At 40.4% G+C, this 20,263-nt stretch overlaps 1 protein-coding gene across 1 annotated transcript; it reads right to left on the bottom strand.

Moving 5' to 3' along the window:
- Positions 1 to 469: 469 nt before the first annotated feature.
- LOC128755831 (UPF0687 protein C20orf27 homolog) lies at positions 470 to 19,849 on the bottom strand. Its single transcript, XM_053859863.1, has 6 exons — positions 19,684 to 19,849; positions 17,272 to 17,355; positions 13,113 to 13,252; positions 7,408 to 7,546; positions 3,432 to 3,557; positions 470 to 2,262 (listed from the first exon to the last, which is right to left on the bottom strand). The coding sequence occupies exons 2-6, from the start codon at positions 17,288 to 17,290 to the stop codon at positions 2,162 to 2,164; spliced, it is 525 nt and encodes a 174-aa protein (XP_053715838.1). The 5' UTR covers positions 17,291 to 17,355; positions 19,684 to 19,849; the 3' UTR covers positions 470 to 2,161.
- Between the last annotated feature and the right edge of the window lie 414 nt (positions 19,850 to 20,263).

Raw genomic sequence — 20,263 nt, 5'->3', positions numbered from 1 at the left:
TTGTCCATTAATATATTTTACCGACTGATCTATTTCGACACTTCAATAGCAAACCGGAAATTAAGACCATTAATTGGGCAGCCGATGTAGAAAAGGCTTATTAGCACCCGCACTTAGAAAGACTTTGGAAGATAAAACACTCCTACTAACACTTGTTGCAAATGGGATGGCGAAACAAGCCTTTGTTGTCTGCCGTTTTCAGACCAAATGTACGAGATTAGTTGATAAAAATAAATACTGGTAACTGTACCGTGTTTTTTTTTTCTTTTTTTAATCAAACACCAATGCTAAGTAGTTTGCCTAAATTTATGCTTCAGTAAGCAGCAGGGAAAACCGTAAAATGAACGAAGACAGAAGACGTATATTTATGAGACGTAAATACAGTATCAGCAACAAAAATAAAAAAAAAATAAAAACTCAGAAATCAGCAGCTCTGTCGTGAGCCGAAACAAAAAGACTCCCCCCGGGCCACAATCCAAACTCGTTTTTTATTCATTTTAAACATCAAAAACACGCACACACAAACACCTGCTACATTCTCAACGAACATCAGTTGCATACAGAGCGGGAACAAAAAACTCACTTTGACCTATAAACTGCGAGCAGCGCACACAACAGACCTCAGAAAACTGGGGATTTCTCCAAGCACAGACATGGCAGTGCAAAACCGATCGTGGCACTTAATCGTGTTCCGTTCCGTTTGTGAGGAGCAGCGGCTGAGAGGGAGGGCGAAGGACTGACCGCTGGAGAGGATCCAGAGTTTGTTTGGCAGGAGCGTTGCAAGACAGGAGGACTGCAGGAGGACTGAAGGCACTTCCGTCATGATCTCAGGGCGGCGCGATATCAACAGGGACGTTTGGCTAGTTTGAACACACACTTTCACCTCAAAATCAACACTGAACATGCAGAGATTAACAGTAAACACCTCGATTTCACAAACAGGATTGAACTATCCTTTTTTTTAAAATCAGTATTGATTTAGATAATGCGGAAAATCCCTGCCTTATACGGTAAACTCACCAAAATAAACATGAAAACAGTGTTGGGTTACTGAAGTCAGAGAACAAACTGTATAGAAAAAAGAAAGACAAAATGACCCGATTTGAACGAAGACTATTTTTTCTCCCAATATTATGTTGTTGTCAGAATGAACTGGGCACATTCAATGTGCTGCAGACAAAAAAATAATAATACAAGAAATAATAGACATGGACTATTCAAAATGATGTAGAGCAAACAGCAGGGGCATGGTCGGTCTGCAGCGCCCCCTTGAGGACAAATAGGGTAGTGCCGCGCCAAAACGTCACTCAACTTGACTCCTTATTTTCCTAGATGACAAATGAGAGCGGACACTTATTAAATCGAAATATAAAGAACAACAGTGTGGAGTCTACGAAAGCAAATAGAAAGGAAAACTAAAATGCACTTGAACAATTATAGTGGGGTCATCATTTGGCACGTTAACAGATAGGCTCACAACAGAATTGGTAAAAACAGTATTGTCCAAATTTGGAGCAGCATTTTTGAATGCATTTTGAGATGTGCAAGAACACATTACAAATGTATGGTAGACAGTTTAGGAAAAAAAGGACAAAAACAGATCATTACTTCACAAGTTTTTGGAACAGTTCCCATCTAAAGAGGTCAAAACATCTCAATTTGGCCAAAGAAAGACCAAGCGACAAACAAATAAGAATACATGGGGCCCGAATTGCACTTATACATGAGTGAAACACACTCACGGGGTCTGGACAGAAAGTCTGTGACTCTTGCATGACAGGAGTCAATGAAGATGTCAGACATACTGCTACCCAACTACACCACGTTCCAACTGCCATGCAGGTGAACATGTCTGAGAGACCCAAAAACCTTCTTTCTTCTCCTGGACCACTTTATTGGTGCAGCTGTGGCAGCAGGGGGTGGATTGCCTAGCCATTGTCTTTAGGGCAAAAAGTAAAAGGCCGATGCTGCACTCAAGTGGACGAATAGGGGACAAACTAGTCAAATGATGAGGGAATGATCCAGTGTCAGTGTGAATAGGAGAAAGCAAAACATATTGGATGCTTGATCATCACTATGGCAACAAATTGTGTGAGAATGTGAAAACTGAAAACATCTCGGAAAGTGTGTGTGTGTGAGAGAGACAATGTTTGGCAGACGTCTAGTCAAATCCTTGCCAGTCACTCTGCTCGGAGTCGTACTCCAACTCCACCCCGATGCAGCGGACTCCCTCCAGCAACATGGGCGTGCCATGGTGACGCTCTGCACAAACGTTTCACAAAAGGTTATCATGAAAAATTATGTTCAATGATGAATATATTAAATATCAAACATCTCAATGCATGGATTTGAAATGTAACTTATGTAGAAGGAAATTATACACCAGCAAGAAGCACCATTGTTCACTAATGTTGCTTCTTGGTACTCGCCCCCTCTGAAGGTCGAGTCTCTCAGGATCAGTGTTCATGCACAACTAATCTGTAACATGCTGTTTCCATTCTAACATTCAAGCATGTCATTAACCAGAAGATATTTCACTTTTTTCATCTATCAAGGATCACATTAGATTTTTCCAACCCTGATATCTGCTTTTATGCTTCACACAGAGGGCAACATCGTGCCATCTAAACTCCCTTTCTCATCTACTTTGAGTGTCCTCACAAGTGACAAACCGTCAGAGGGCTGGCTCCATCCCACGTGCAGCATTATCTTATATGTATCTCATCTGGGCACTGCACTAACAGCAGCTGGAGGTCAGGATGGGGTCAGAGGTGAAGCTTAATCTGCTGAGCTCATCCAGAACTCAATTGCACGCGCATCTAAACAGATGTTACAATGATTTGTGTTTTAAATAACAACACAGCAATCGTTCATCTCACCTTCCATTCATGCAGGCATAAATGAAAACATCTATTTTTAGATGAGTGCAATACACAAACCAAGACTTGAATGTGTGTAAACCAGTGGTGAGAGCAGGTTTAGTGTTTACTTTATCCCAGATTAGTGCCCCTAATGGAATAGTTTAAAAACAAAAACAGACGTTTTTGAACATTTCTACAGTTCCGTCCACATGCAAAATTTAACAATTCAAAATCTGTAATTCTAACATACTACCAGCAGGTGGCAGCATCACACAAAGAAAGGTTCATACACAATTCCTCATTTGGACCTCTGTTATCGATCTCCGGATTTAATTTCATTCATTTCAATTATTTTCTGCCTCTAATGTCTTATTACAGCGGTTACAGCCTCTCCCAGCTACTACAATTTGCCAATTCATGATAATTCACACACCGGGGATGAGGCACACGTGGAGACCCCTGAACCAGCAGGAGAACCCTGCACCATCTTGCTGTGTTGCTGCCACACTAACCACTGCTCCATTGTGCTGCTTCAATGAAAAAATTAGAACAAAAGTCATTTGTCCTCACCCATAACTCTGGCATGAACTTTGACCCTGACACACACATCACCGCTGGCCTCGCTGACCAGTTGCACCTCTTCACACAGCACCCCCTCCTCTTGGGCCATGTACTGGCATGTTATCTTGAGGCCCCCTACAGAACAGAGACATCAAATGAAGAACCACAATGGAAAAACAAAGGTTTAAAGTCAGTTCATGTTTGTGTTTCTGTTTTCCAGCATTAAAGCAAAAATGGCTAACATTAGGACATAAATACAGTGGTACCTCGGTTCTCGACCACAATCCGTTCCAGACGGCCGTTCGAGAAGCGATTTGTTTGAAATCTAAATCGATTTTTCCCATTACAATGAATGGAAAAAGAAATAATGCGTTCCAAGCCTTAAAATAGGCTTTTGTAGGAGTGAATGTAGAGTGTCTGCTGCGCTGTTCGTCTATGTGTGTGGCCGCTGCATGTGGGAGGGGTTGCCGAGTGAGTGACGTCTCTCCAGAAGTGAAGAGGTGCCCGGTGCGTGTCCAGCTCTGAATGTGCGCTTCTGTGCAGTTTGGCTGTGACAAAGTCATAAACCAAGTAACGTTCTGTCCCAGACTCGCCTCATCTCTGTCCCAGCTCCAGCCGACAACAGGACATCAAACCCTGGAGTGAGCGCTCCAGCCTCAGAGGTATCGAGAGCGAGCACCTCCCCTGTGACACGCTACCACGGTCCAGTGCGGAGACAGGAAAGGTTTTACACCTCAATATGAAGAAAAAACAGGGGGCGTTCGAGTTCTGGATTTTCGTTCGAAATACGAAGCAAAAAAATCTTGAAATTTTTGTTCGAACTCCGATTTGTTCAAATTCCGGAATGTTCGAAAACCAAGGTGCCATTGTAGATTATTTCGTGAGATGACAGGTTTCATTTTGAACAGACCCAACGCTAAACGATATGTAACTTTCTCTGGGCGAGCCGCCCGAGGCGTGTTCAGTGAGTGGCAGAAGGGCAGGGCGGCTTCAGCAGCAAGCTGAGTTCCTTGTTTACATCATGGCAGAAGAACGGAATGACAGAGCAAGATCCTGGACAAGTGTCAATGTAGATGCATTTTCAGTATAACTGAGAGCTACAAAGGCTAGTCATCTGATCCTGAAGTGACGATGTTTCTACCCAACTTGGAAGTCAATATTGTGTTCACTGCTGTCTCTGCTGTGTTGCAAAATCATTAAACCAATGTCTATATGCTTGTTGTTTGTATATAAGTGTCTCTCAGATATACTTTGTGTATGGTGAAAATAGTTTTTCAATGAATTAATTGCCAGTGGAAATGACTTGCTCATGTTCTAACACAGTTATGGATGTCTGCTGTTTGTCGTATTGCATTCAGTGAACATGTAGCTGGCCAAACCGATTAGCCACGATGCTAATAACCAAGCTAGTCATGTTAGTCAATACATGGTGGTGAAAAACAGTGTTTGTACTTGACTTGTAAGGCATTCTTTGTGCTTACTGCGGGTCTTGGGTGTGTTGTCAAATATGGGGAAGTTATTTTTGAGATAACAAATGTGTAAGTGCCTGTTACTCATTTTATTGCGTTTATCACAGTATAGTGTAGATATAGCCAGCAAAACAGATTAGCTCCGACATTAGCCACTAGCATTTATCAGACAGAGAAAAAGTTGATTCACTGTCATTCGCAGTGTTTATGGTCCATCTGGTTTGGACAAGTGTAACATGTTATATCTCATGTTCTATCTCTAGCTGCTGCCGTTGAGCCCTCTGATCTGAGCTGTTGAGAGACGCGACCAGCATCACACATTTCATCAACCCTGACGGTTGTTCTGGAACTGAGTGAAGAAGAATAGTTGTGTCCACAGTCAACTCGAAATAAACGTGTGAGCGGACGTTTTGATGCTCACGCTCTGATCGCTGTTGGTCTGCACCTTATTGAACCACATGACAGTCATGATCTAATAAAGACTACTCCGTCGTCTTCTATTATTCTACAGCGCTGTAAACGACGGTGAGGCCCCGCCACGGCTTAGTTGAGAGCCGAGGAGAGAAACATGCCGCTTTTCAGCATGTTTTTCATGGAATAGTCACGTAAGAAACATCACAATGACTGATGTCCGTTGCTAGCGGAACTGTAGCTCATTCCAGCCGGACATGTGCAGGAGACGGACCCCTTTCCCCTTTGCTTCATTCTGAAATGTTGAAATAAAGTTTGATCATCTGGGTCCGTCGGTCTTGCAGCTGCTTCTGCCTCTCACTGGATCCTGCCTCTCCTCACTGGCTGCATGACGGAGCTACATCTCTGACGTTGAACGATAGATGCTTCTCAAGTTGCCTTTCCAAGTATAAGCTGGACAGTGTTGTGTACATTGCCTTCTGCGATTACATTTTTCGCTGTTCCGTCACGGTCTTTCCTCACAAACAAAAGTGGGATGGAGGGCGGGACCGGAGACCCAGCTTTACATGTGGCACCGCCAAAAGCAAATATTTTCATCTTACGTACAGCTGCTTTAACAAAAATTATTTCCTGGTAGTTATCATTTGCGTTGCCTCAATCAATTGTAAGACACAGGCTACAGGGACAGAGTGTCAGTGTGAAAAGCCCCTTAAACAGAAAATCATGCTTCACTGACAGGAGATTAGATGAGACTACTATGTCTTCCAACTGCAGCAACAAATGGGTGTTCCCACTTCCCAGACCAAAAGGCATCCGCAATAGGGTATTGCCCCCAATCCTGGTTTCAATTTCGAGGATACACGCAGGGTTTCAAAATTCTGCTTACATCCAGTGTGAGGTTCTGGTTAGGGCTAAACGCTAGGTTAGATTATACCTATTGTCTCTGCTGGAATAGTTGTTCGGACCATCTTGAGACAGATTCCAGTGATGTAGAGAATATAATCCCTGCTCCATACTTGCTCACAATAGCTGTGTCAGCGTGAACCTAAGGTGATGTATCCGCTCACTTCTAATGTCCATGCTCAATAACTGGAGACAGTCACAGCCCTGATAAGAACTGTGATGCCTCAACATGTCGATTATCTGCTTTTCCTCAACAAAAATCAACATGTGCACACTAACTTAGCACATTGCCATGATCCAGATGGGACCAGATGTGATACTGCAAGAAAAGTGCAGAATTTCGAGTTTCTGTAGCAGGAATGTCTAGTTTTTATTGAAGGCCAAGAGGTTTAAAGGTAATTCCGTAAAGTACAAAGTTGAAAGGTTGAGGATAGCTTTAAAATGGACTTCAATCATTCTAACAAGGCAAATATCCTTGGTTCTTGGATTAAATTATATATATGCAGGTATATATATATATATATATACACACGCTGAGTAATTTGCGAAGTTGTTACGAAAAGCAAATGTCGACTCTGACTCAGGAGCATCAGGAGTTTGGATATCATCTGCACCAGCTCAAGTGCTGAGTGATAACTAGTGATAACTCAATCCCAGCGCTGCAGGTTGAACCTGGTCCCAGCTCCAAGTCAGAGTGCAAATGAAACCTTCATGAAAAAGATTATCGCTCTCTAGTTGACCTGACCTCAAGCCGAATTCGTGGACTTGCACGAAAGGATTAAAAACAACACTGCAGCACCCAAGACCTAAAAATGGCTTGAAATAATTTGGACTTTGAAATGAGGACTTGCGACACAAGCGCCAAGAGCAGCTCGGGCTCCTCTGACGCAATATACTCTGATTCTGTTCACCAGTTTTGAAGCTTGTGTTTCAACGAAAAACTGCTCTCGTGCTTTTCTACATTCAAAAGAAGCAGAGAGAAGTGACAATAATAAAAGCGAAAGCATTCGACGAAAACGGCGGCGGGGAAGTGAAACTTGACAGTCATCAGATAATTATCTTGCAACTGTCTCAGCAAAAATCTGTTCTACAGCAGGACAACTGCTCATGCCTCTTTGGCGCATTATCTCCCTCAGTATAACTCATACACACAAATCTCAATGTGAAACATTGTAAAATGCTGCTTGGTCCTTGGATGTTACCTTCAGGTGCAGGTGTAATGTCGGTTATGCGCAAGTGTGGACTTGGTATTGGAGCTGGACACACGTCTTTTCCCAGAGCTGGGACCTCTGGCAGAGTGAAGGTAATTTCATAGCGGTGCTGCGTCTTCAGGAAACCCACCTGAGTAAAAGGAAGAGGTGGTTAATGCCTGTCCAGCTGGGACTGTAGCTTCAAGAGGGTCATTTAAAACAGAGGTTAGCAAGAACTACCACGGTTCCACCTGTTTTCATGCCACAGATAAATATAAATTATATATATATATATATATATATATAATTTAAATTATTTTCATATTCAATTACACTCCTCAAAAAGGCATTCATTGAAGGGAAAAACCAGTTTCTCAAAGTAACTGAATGACAACATGCAGGCACATTAATCAGACACTTTACCTGTCAACTTTGATTCATCGCTATATTCTCATTACCAAAGGGGAAGCTTCAGACCACAACAACATGATGAACAAACATGAGGTCAGACATGACTAACCAGAGAGAGAGAAAGAAAAGCTCAGCTGTCAGGCGTTCACCACTGACTCAAACAACTATATAAACAGGTAAAGTATAATGCAACTGTACTATAAACTAAACTTCCTTCTACACAAATCTGGCATCTTCATCACTGTATCCCTTAGATCAGGGGTTCTTAACCTTCTTGATCTCGGGGCCCACCTTTCCCAGAACCAGTGGGCCCGGGGCCCATTCAAGTAATAGAACTGATTCATGACTCTTGATTTCATTCGTGATCAATGGCCATATTTAATCTACTTACACGTAAACAAACCAAAACTTTGCGAACTGACATGAAACCATGTGATCATCGCAAAGATATTTGTCATCAAAAAGTCCAACCCGCAGCAGAACCAGGTGCAAGACATGTTCATCAAATGTACGAAAGAAAAGAAGAAAAAAATACCCTGGATGAAAACTGTTGAGAAAATTGGACAAAACTGAATAAAATTCTGAATGAAATATAATAAAACCATGTCTTAATATCAAAAAATTAAAAAATACATATTTAAACTCCAAAGAAGATATAAGTGAAGTGTAAATGAAAGTATCACCATACTATACCAAAACAGCTTCAACCGGTGCCTTCATGAACAGTTTTTAACTGTAGGGGACGACATCACTTTCTTTGTCATTTTTTCTTTTCAAGAACTCCATAGTTGGCAACTATCACGGATTTGCAGCTGCCAAGTCAATTCAGTGACACACTACTGCCACCATATGTAGCTAATGTACTAAAACTGAGTGTCTCGCGGTCCAAATGTGTAAAACAAAAAAGCGCCCTATGGTTAAGAATCACTGCCTTAAATCCCAAGAAAGATGACATAGGAAAAGATGCAACTCTGTGTGGCTGAAGCACAACTATAGGACATGTTTTCGAAAAAAAAAAAAAAGTTGCTCGCATTTAGCTCAGGGAGAAGATGAAACACAGTAAGTGAAAAGGGAAGCCATGGAAGGATTAGGAGAGACAGCGAGGGAAGAAGAGAGAGGTGCATCCTCAGATGACCTCGCCAGAAGTGGCTCTTTCTGGAAGCAGCTAACAAAGCTGAGCAAGGAGACTGTGAGACAAGACAGCAAACCCATGATAGGATCATTAACCAATCAATAATTCTGATCTAGTTTGTGATCTAAATTGCTTCAGGCCCCTGATCACAGCAGTGTGGCTTCATGTGATGCTGTGCCTCAACAGTATCAAGAGCGCAATGACTTAATCACTCTGACATGCAAGGCAGTCAGAGACAGAGACGACCCACTGTTTATCTGCAACAATGCAGCCATTCATCAGACAACAAAGTCAAATCCCACACATTCTCTAAAATCAACTCATCGTATTTGAAATGTCCATCATACGGAGGATTAGATATGAATTATTCTGACACCTCTACTTATAGAAACTCAGAGGTGAGAGAGTTAATGAGGGCTACCCCTATCTCAAACATCTAGGACTGTTCTCTTCAAGGAGAGTATGAAAATGTAACCTTTACCTTCAACACAAAACATAATCAATTAAAATTAAACAAATAAACACTAAAGCAATGAGGGCACAATGATAAATTAAGTCTTACGAATTGGAAAACTAACTACTAACAAACTACTATCTTCTCACCCAGGAAGCAAGCTGGGGTTTGACCCCTGTGCAGAGTTTCATTCAGAGCTGACAGCTGTCGTGTACGATCTCCCTCCTACTCACTCCCACATCATATTTAAGGAGAGGCACGGCAGTGGCCTCCCTCACAACGTTGCCATGGTGACAACATCCCACATGAGCTCAGCCATGATCCAGAGTGCAGGGTTGACGGTAGAGTGTGCCGCTCTCAATGATAAAGAGCTTTAAGGAGCTCTCACATGTGCGCAGGCAGATCAGCGGTGAAGGTCAAAGGCAAGTTCTTTTTTGTGTGCTCAAAGCTGTTTGGTGTTTTTTTCCCCCTTTTTGTCCAGAACAGAACAGGATCCAAAAATTAAAAGTAAAGCAGATGTTTTCATTGAGAAATATTTAGATGTACATTTTTTATTATAGTTAATTGACTTAACTCAATACAAAATAGCCTCATATATAAACAACATCACAGTGCAAAATTCTCCTAGTTGTGTGGCCCCAATTTCATATGACAGATTTATCATGTGAAAAGGGGGCAGCACAACATATTATGAATGGATTATTGAGCAGAAGCTTCACATCCCAGAGCAGCTTGAAGTGAAATTAAGTTTGCATTATGTAATGGCTTAAGTTTTAAATAGTCATAGACTGCTGTGCAGGGCAGAACAGCTGCGTCCATGGAACTTACTCAGAATTCTAAACTATGTGATAATTTTGATTTACTTCGACCATTACATTGAGTCTGAATTATGATATATGATTTCATAAATTCAGTGATTACAGATAACCGATTTGTTTTGACTATTTTGAGGAAATGATCTGATCTCATTTACTCGAAATATTTAAGTTTTGTATTGAGGGAAGTTAGGAAATGTTTTTTGAAATAATTGAAACATTTGCTATGTGCACGAAATAGTAAGATATAGAAATAAAATTTAAATATAATGTTTAGTGTCTGTTCGTGACATCCATGGCCAGAGGTCCAGAGTACGACAGAGGTCTATTTATTTATTTATTCATAGTATTCCACTTAGATTAGCTACAAAATATGACAAAATGTGCACCAACACTGATGGTGCACGATAAATGCAAATGATAATGGATGAAATAGACATACACCAACAGACAAACAACTAATTTGAATGTACTTATGTCAGCCACTGTGTGTGTGTGTGTGTGTGTGTGTGTGCTGTTTGTTACAACACACTCGCACAGCGCCGTCTGTGATCTGAATGATGCGACAACCATCAGTGTGGAAAAATACAGTTGAGCTCAGATGAACGTCAATGACAAAACTGACACCTCTTTCAACTCTAGCTTGTCCGATTCATCTCACACCTACATGTTAAGACAGAACCAAATCTCTGCAAAATGAAAGACGTTCACCACTTGTAAGGAGCATCGAAATTGTGGTAAATCATTTGTGTAAAATTACATTTTGTGAGAAGCTTTACTGCAAATGAGTGTTTTTTTTTATAAAAAGCAATGGCCCGCAACCAACGTTCAAAGGTTTTATGCTAATCAGGTGACATTAAAAGGTTCACAAAATGAGTGCTCTGGTCTTTAAAGTGATTTTAATAAAAGGAAATCTAGGACATGCCCAGCAGCAGAAACTCTCTCCACAAGCAAATTGTTCGAAACACTTGATTTGTTCTTGATTTCAGTCCCAGACACATGACTTGTTAGATGGATGTTGTGGAACACAGTGTGCCTGTGTCTTCACTCAGCAATTCCCACACTGAATAGGAATGAATGTCATTTCTCTTCTGCAAATGCATCTTGACGTGAGATATGAATCAGGAAAAATGGAAAAATGAGAACACCACAATCTGCATCAAATATTTCTGCATGCAACTAGTACATCCTGCTGTCAAACTGACCACAGGACTCATCGAGGCCCCTCTCTCTACACACATCGGAGCTGGGTATCAGGAGGATGCACCGATCTGACTTTTCTGGTCCTGATACCAATCCCATCCCTGTGTAGTAGCATTTACCTTCTCTCCATGCTGTGGGATAAAACTGTCATGCATCGATTAAAAGGCAAAAATGATTTCATGTGGAATTTCAAACTTGATATATATTTTATAGTGGTGGGACTTTGATGAGTTAATTACGATTAATTAATTACAACATTATTACGATTAATTAATTACAACAAACAAAATAATTAAATTGAACAGTGTGCTCTCCAGACAACAGGGAACCTTTGTAAATGTGGGAGTTCCTGGTCCACTGATCACACTGATGCACAAGACACGTGGCAGCTGGGATGATAACAACAACAACAAACATGGAGGAATCCCTGAACAAAAGCAAACAAAAGCTTCTGTTTGCTTTTGTTCAGGGAGGATTTTCACTACACAATGACCAGGGTTTCCACTAACTCTGAATGGACTTGAAATTCTTATACAGATATTTTCAAGACATTAAAAGAGCTTTAGTTTAAATAAAGAAATGACTTGAATATAGCCACCATCGTGATTTATTGTGCTATTGTCAAACTGATGTACCAATGTACCAAATTCATTCAAATTGAAAAATGTGGTTTCTTGAGGCAAATATTCTTATATCATTAAACTGCGATTAATTGAGATTCATTAATCACAAACTGTCTAATTAACTAGATTTTTTTTAATTGAGTCCCAGCCCTAATATTTAAACAAAGTGTAAACCAAACCGGCGCTACAGCACCGGTGCTGCATCGCTTCATATCAGTGAGAATAATATTTGTAGCAGAGCTACACACAGTACCATAGGTACAGACAAGAAATCAACCTGTGAAAAGTGACGTGAATCTGGGAAAATGTCATAATAAAACACTATATGTTGACGTTATTCGCATTATACTGTACAAGTTCATTTGCCTGGATTGGCTTGTCAGATCCATGACGTTTGACTGTCACAACGATGAGGTCAAATGACTGACAGACCAAAAAAAAAGAAGCACAATTTGGTTTCAGGCGTTAACAATGGAGCCTTAGGTTTGACGCATGTGTGCGCCCCAACTTCATCAGTAAATGGTGATTGAATGGGGTTAATGCTATTTACTTAAGAACGGAAGAAAATCATGTCCTCAAATCTTCTAGGGACCACTGCGGATCGAAACTTGACAACAAATCTAGACGTCTGTACATTGGCACCAGTGCGACTTGCAACACAGCCGATACCAGCTTTGTTTATTCACCACAAAGTCCAGGCGACCAACACTGCATCTATGCACTAATCATCCACCTGCTGTCACCTCTCGCTTTGTTATTTACCTTTCAAAGAGTACTCTATGATTGTTTGTCCATAGTTCCAAATCGATATTTGGAGCAGCGTATTGACGTAGGGCCCAACCCAACGGAATCTCACAATATATTGCAGTATTGATATTTTGGCAGACCCCCAATTGGTACATCTTAAGATTCTGTAGCCAAAAATGCTGCTTCTTGAGATATTTTATTGACAATTGGCTCTGCGTCTGAAGAAGTCAAAGTTTTCTGGCTTCCATTTCAGAGCAATGACAGCACAAGGACACATGGTCAGCAGCAGTGCAAAGGTAGTAGCAGAACTGAAACAGATAAACAGGACAAACCTTGACTTTGAAGTTGCCATCTTCCTCTGGGATCACCATGACAACAGAGTCATGCAGTTTCTCGTCAAAGTGCACGTGAGATGTGGCACTGGCAGCGGGTGGCTTTTCTGAGAAGCGTACACCTCCCACCTTCACTCCACCTGGAGGTCAAAGGTCAACAAAAACACTGTAAGGAAAATGATCTCTTTCCAAAGCAGCATGTTTACATGGACAACAGAACTATGGCGATCTCATCCAGGGGCTAACGCTCATGTTACTGTTTAACTAACACATGCGATACACTGACCTCTGAGCGAAGAGGAGCTATACATCACAAAACCCACCAGGTTTTGAAAATCAAATCAGAACATCAATGAAATGCTCTCAACATTCTTGGCATGAGCGGAAACATACCACCACACTTGCTCATTTCATACACGGTACATTGTTTGATGCGTGTCAGTGCCACACCACTACATTGTGCTGCATATAAATTATTGCTGTTGCAATTTTTATTCCACTCTTAAATCTTCAGTTCATTAGCTTGTCAGAGACACAAATCAGTTCAAACTTAAGTGATAAACTTACATAAGTACTTGAACCAAAGTTACATTTCATAGTCTTAAAACAAGACCTCGTTTTCTTTTGGCCTCAGCTTTTATGCCTTTCCTGCATATGATAAAAGGAGCCTGCTATTTAGAGCTTTTAACTTTTTCCACCGGCGTCTATACATCCCACTGACTGTAATTATACTCTGTGATCACAAGGAGGGGGATAATGGCAGTCTGCAGGTGAATTCAAATCACTTTCATGGGCGGTTTCATACTCTCAAGCGTCTCAAATATGAGCTAACAGTTTGATGACGTGACTGTTCCATGAATCATTCCCCTGAAAGATATAATGTGATCATAATATACAAAAGGCTTTTTGAGTGAGGAAACTGTGTTGCTAAGGCAACACTGGTTAGACATGCAGCCAGATATGATGAAATATACAGCGCGAGACTTCAAAGCACATTGAAAAAAAAAGCCTCAATGGATTGATGTTTTTCAGATTCAGAAGAGTTCTGATTTCAGGACTTGTGGCATTCAGTAATGAGCCTATTCATTCAGAAAAGGTCCACAGAACCCCAGGCCTTGCAAGGACCTAATCTCCAAATAACGCCAAAACTGCTTCAATCTTATGTAGCAGGGCAGTCCGAGATGGAAGCCAGAAAATCTCTCGCAAAAGTGAATAGATAAAAAAAAGTCTCAACAAAAATGTGGTGTAGGAAAAAGGCAGAGAAAAAAAATCCAGCCTTCTTTTCAGGTCACTGTGAGCAGGAAGGGCTGAAAAGAATAAAAACACTTGGACTGGGTAAGGACACTTGATGAAGGACAATTCACTACTGTCATCACATTGCTGGGGAGATTGAAGGTCTTACAGAGCGGCGAACCATTGATCATCTACAAAACCTGCAGCCTCATAAGCATCTTTAGCCTTCACATGGAATAAACACACTGCACTCATTGAACTGGACAGGCGTTCGGATACATTTTGCATAAAAAGACCAACATGAAACACACAATACGGTACAGTACTAAGCAATATGCCCTAAATTCGGTATCACAATGTTTTTGCCCAACTTTGATGTTTCATGTAAGTCGATCACATTGAAGTTGACAATTGCTTATAACAGAACCAGTTTATTCAACAATATAAACATCATATATTATATGATATTTCAGAATATTATGATCTCAACACCATTTGAACTTTGTGCAAACGACTATGTATGCTCCCCTATATTAACCAAAATTGGAAATATAGTTAAACAATATTAAAAAAATCTAACAGTAATCGCAAACACCATGATACAAAATGGAATCAAAAACAAATACACTATGAAAAACCATTGCTGTTGGACAGGGGTGCCCAGACATTTTCAGCTTGCAATCTACTTATCATTGACCAAGTCAAACAATCAACCAACCACAAAATGCAAAACATATTTATTTACAAATATAGAGTGTTCTTCAGTGTTTTCATTCGTTATTCGTTCTTCCTCTCGGTGGCAAGTTCCGACAAAGAGGCTACAATTTAGCAGGAGTGACAAAATACGGAAAGCGTATTCAAACTGTTGTAAAAATAATAATAAAATGTCACTAAACTTAAGCTGTTTTTGTCTTCCAAAATAAAAGGGGACTATGACAACATATGAAACTCTTTCATGATTGTTGCATGAATACATAAATCTATATTACACAATGGAAATCTAATAATTTTTTAACTGGTCTATAAGCTGCAGCGGTACATGGAGAAAGGTCAGTCATTTCCAGATACCAACTTAAAAACACGGGAGAATAAGGATCATCACTTCCGACAAGTTCTGAAAACAGGGTCCAGCATGCCTCCAATATAATCAAATCGTCACATCAAGCCAATGAAATTACAGGTTTTATACAGTTTTATAGTCATTAAAGCCGCAATTGGTATGATTTAGACAACGAAAATATTTTCATATTTTCTGTGACGATAGCTTTTATATTGAACAGTAACAGTGTGGCTCTAGATATTAGTACAACGAACCTGGACAACATGACTTTCTCTGGGCGACCTGACAATGGGCGTGTCCTGAGAGTGACGCCACAGCCACCCATGTGACCACTGGACTAACTTACAGCATTTACAACAGTTTGCCATTACTCTTTTACCAGCTTCACTGCCAAAAGCAAATTTTCATTCATTTGCCCATATCCAACCATATTGTGGGGACAATACTGACCTGGCTGTAGCGCATCATAGGAAGTTGCTGTAATGGTTCTTTGTTGAGTGAAGGGACTCACACACTGTACTACACTTGTAGTGTTGACTGCCACAGACTTGTGCTCCCATTCAAGACGAACAATGAAAGGGTACAGCAACGGTAGGAAGGAGGAGTCAGGGCAAGACTTCCATGCAACCAGCACGGTGGTGGAATTCTAACGGAGCAACTCAATCTCACCAGTAAATAATGAAATTCATAGAAACGGCTGCTTTTTTCACATTGGACGTTAATGTATCGTAGTAGCTTGAAGATACATCACCCAGCACTAGTGAAAACACACACACACAACAAAAATGCAGAACTGGGTACAAAGACAGATATCAAAAATAGTGATGTTTGTTGCAGAGATTTCATCTCCCTCTAATACAGTATGTAACACACAAATCAAAACAAAAGTCATATCTGCCTCATGAATGTGTCAATGAGACACATGACTTTGCAGATGCCAGGTCTATTTTAAGAATACAACTGATAGTGTTCTATTTCACATGTGACGTTTGAGGGTTTCAGTGTTTGGATCACTACCAAATACTGGGATCTTTGATACAGAGATACATAATCCCAGACAAACTGGGACCACTGATACACTCCATGTCCCTAAGTATAGTAACTGAGCCAACACCACACCAGCACGCCTTACTGAACTGGCTTGTTTCAGATTACCCTCTGCTCCCAGCGCTCCGCTAATCTCTCCATCCGTGGATTTCGTTCAGCTTTATTTCTCATTCTCAGCTATACTATCTGTCCAAGACATTTTGTCAACAACATCACAAGACGCCTAACATGCCTTATTTTTATGACTATCTAATAGAATAGACTTTTTAAGTAACAATCATTTGATTGCAACTTTCTTGGTATATTCGACTTTTGTTGACAGTAACATGGACACCCCCCCTCCCCTCCTAAAAAAACAAAAAAAAAAAACTGATTTTATTTTACAATTGCTCCCAAGTGGCAAATACAGCCACTTGGGCACCGGCTGACATTTTAGTTAAATATTGGTGAATAAATTAATTATTAGTGTTAATTATTAGTGTTAATAGTGTTAATTAATTAGTGTTATTTTTTTAAATCACCATCGTGTAGGAAATTTGATCAGATGGTCGTGATATTATAATCTCAATATCAATACCAATAATAATACTTCCCAATGAAAACGGTTAAAATGCCCTGTTTTAAAATGATTGAAAACCTGAGAGTCTAAGATTCTTTTATGGGGAGTAAAAATTGAAGATGGTCAAATGTTTGCAGCAAAGACCTACAGTATCAAGGCGGGAGTCACTTCACACCCAAACATCAGCTCTGAGAGGCAATTGTTGATATTCTTTGATCTAGAGTCTAGAAAAATGACTAAAAAAATATAGAAACTCTTACTTTTCTTCGCAGCAGCCATGGTCACAGGATGTTGTATGACACAGTCACAGCCTGTTCATCGCACACAGTGACCTCAAATCTACCCTGGAAATCAGATCAGGACAAAGGCACCATCAACAAACAGGTGAGACACTGAGAAACATCAATGATTTGATCAGGGTGGAACACTCGGTGAGAGACGTTTAACTGCTTAAATGTTGGCTTGGAGCGACTCGATGCTTGAGCTACACTGGTGCTGCGAGTCAAGACTCCCGACAGGGACTCTAATAAAAGTAAAACAACAAAACGATCTAAGAGGATTAGCTTTAAGCTGTAGTTTGTGATTTGCACAGATGGGGAAAATATACTGAATATAGCAGATGGGGCCCTGAATGAATATGAAAGCTCATTTACATTTGGTTACACAGAAATAAAGCTCGGTCAGCATTTCCCAGACCGCTGACTTTTATTTGTGATTGGAATTTACAACAAGTATGTTTGGTTTTACTAGGAAGAGGTTGGGGCTAGCGTCCAGGCTGCCAGGTGTGGTCAAATGCAGAGTTAACCGAGTCACTTCAAAGACAGATATCCTTTCCATTAAGTTATAATCATGATTCCACCTCCAAAATGACTTCGTGTTTAAGTGAATGTGACATTGGTCAGTTGTATGTGAATCTTCAGACTGAGATGTCAGCAGACACATCAGAGCTCATCTTATCCACATGCAGAACTGTGTTGCACACGGGCAATACATGTTCCTTAAGATCATAGCAATGTAACACACTGAACTACCAAGCTGATCTAATGAGGAGGTGGGCGGGTTTAGTGCTGCCCAAGTGGTAGGTGAAGAATAAGGTGAGAGCACTTTGTACTTCACTCTCATGACCACTGGTTCATACACATGAACAACACATTCTTCACCTTTATAAAGCAATAGCTTGAAAACCGGGCATCATCATGATGAGGGACTTCCTGCGTCATATAAAGGAATACTTTAACATTTGACACATATGCCTAAGTCAGAAAAAAGGCGATGTGATAAGACAAACTGTATTTTAAAGTACGTGAAATTGACAGCTTTAAAATGTATTGTTCATTTAATAAGCAAATTCTTCCATTCCCTAAACAAAACTATTCAGGATTTTTCCCCAAGAGATATAATATTCAATTAATGGTGGGAAGGTTTTTGAGAGAAAAGCCAGGACATTGAGATCACTGGATTAATGTGCTTATGGTGAGGAAATCTGGCGAACCAGCTACTTTGGATGTAGAGGGAGTGAATGTGCTTCCCAACATACTGCCTTGGATACATCCTTAAATCTCCCATTTGAGAAGGTATTGGCATGAACAGTGAGAGCAGACAGTGACGCTGGCTCTGTGCAGCACCAGGTGAGCTGTGTAATTCCTCACACTTCATTTAACACAATTTCTGCTCTAGATCCTGCAAAAGCCATTAGCATGTGCTGCGGCACAATCCTTACTGCACAGATATACAATATGCTCGCTCATTAACTTAATCAGGTTTCACTATTTTAATAAGCTCAGTGAAGAGTTGGTGTGTGTTTAACCTTATTCTGGAGCTATGACGTCTGTGTCAACAAACGTGATGACATTATCCTACCAGTTATGTAATCAGCTTTGTTCACTTCACCGCGGTCCTTTTGATGTCCAAAGGAACAATGGAGTCACTTTTGTTGAGCTGGACTCAGGCTTCAACAATAATTTCTACCGATGATTACAATCCACGGCGGTTAATTTATATATTTGTTTATAAACCAATGAATGTCCTCCAAATTAACTATATGAAATATTATATATATTCAGAATAATTTTAATTTAATCATTGTTTTTACACCTCTGGACCCTGCCTCTATCTTTGGCAACGCTGGGTAACACGTCTTGAAACAACATGACTTACTTCAGATCACAAATAGTCTTCTTTTAACCACAAGCTTTTTCGCATGAATCATTAATTTAAAACATGGCAGTTCTTATACAGGCAAGTTATTATTTGTTCATGGGTTTCAGTTAATCCCTGTGTTCCCCAATAGCTGCAATATAAAGGCAAAACAGTTTGTAGAAAGGAATTCCATTTCAACTCATGGTTAATACATTGCATTTGCACTGGTTTTGAAGAGCACACGAACTTTAATCTGATACTAATGATGTCGTCCGTGAGACAACATCAGCTGCTTCTTCAAGGACGCCACAATTTTTTAAATTTAATTCCTACCTGCATTTCATCTTAAAATAGTTCAATAAATGTAATTTATTACATTTGTTATTTACATTCCTAGCCAAAACAACTACTTGTTACTAGACAGGTGCACGACGATAAACACGCAAGTTCGCTTTGCTAACTGCAGAGTAATTATTTTCACTTCAACTAAAGCATGCGGCTTAAATGAAAACATCAGTTTTGGGAGTTCTTACCTGACTTTTCTAACATGCGTCCGCGGCTGATCATGGACCTGGACTGTCGGTCGACAGCGAGGAAGAGCGCGAGCAGCAGCACGTCTCTGCTCCCTCCGCTCCTTTCGACCCGAGTTCCGCGTTTGGTCACGTGACTATTTCGTTTTGCATTACAGTCAAACTGTCACTCCCGAGACACATTTATAAACTCATATTGTCTGTGTACAAACAGAACAGCTAGATTTTTAGCGAGAAAAGTGAGACGAGTTCGTTAAAGATAAAGATATAAAAACGACTTTTCTTCGTCTCCGCTTCTAACCACGTCCCCGGTATTCCGCTGTCAGTCAGTGACATCTCGTGGTAAAGGACGGTGTTGTATTTCTAAACATCGTGAGTTCTCAAACTACTGCACATGCCATGGCAATGTCACCAGATATTTAGCAAAATCAAACGTTGGATGAGGGGGTTGCTTTATAAAACTGACGCTAGGTGGGGCAAGATCTTTTTAAATTATTATAATCATTTGAAAAAACAACAAATGTAGAAACAATTTCAGAAAATAATTCACTATTTAACCAGATTGAGTAAATTACACAGCGGC

This window comes from Synchiropus splendidus, chromosome 3, assembly GCF_027744825.2.
Source record: "Synchiropus splendidus isolate RoL2022-P1 chromosome 3, RoL_Sspl_1.0, whole genome shotgun sequence".
NCBI classification, from domain to species: domain Eukaryota; kingdom Metazoa; phylum Chordata; class Actinopteri; order Syngnathiformes; family Callionymidae; genus Synchiropus; species Synchiropus splendidus.
The sequence above is the reverse complement of the archived record's forward strand: the minus strand, read 5'-3'. Positions and strand labels throughout refer to the sequence as shown.

Excerpts from the sequence above, each read along its gene's own strand:
- LOC128755831 (XM_053859863.1), bottom strand. Across the intron at positions 7,547-13,112 it reads ATGGCAACTTCAAAGTCAAG|GTGGGTTTCCTGAAGACGCA; the intron begins GTTTGTCCTGTT and ends CCTTTTACTCAG. Across the intron at positions 3,558-7,407 it reads CATTACACCTGCACCTGAAG|GGGGCCTCAAGATAACATGC; the intron begins GTAACATCCAAG and ends TCTGTTCTGTAG.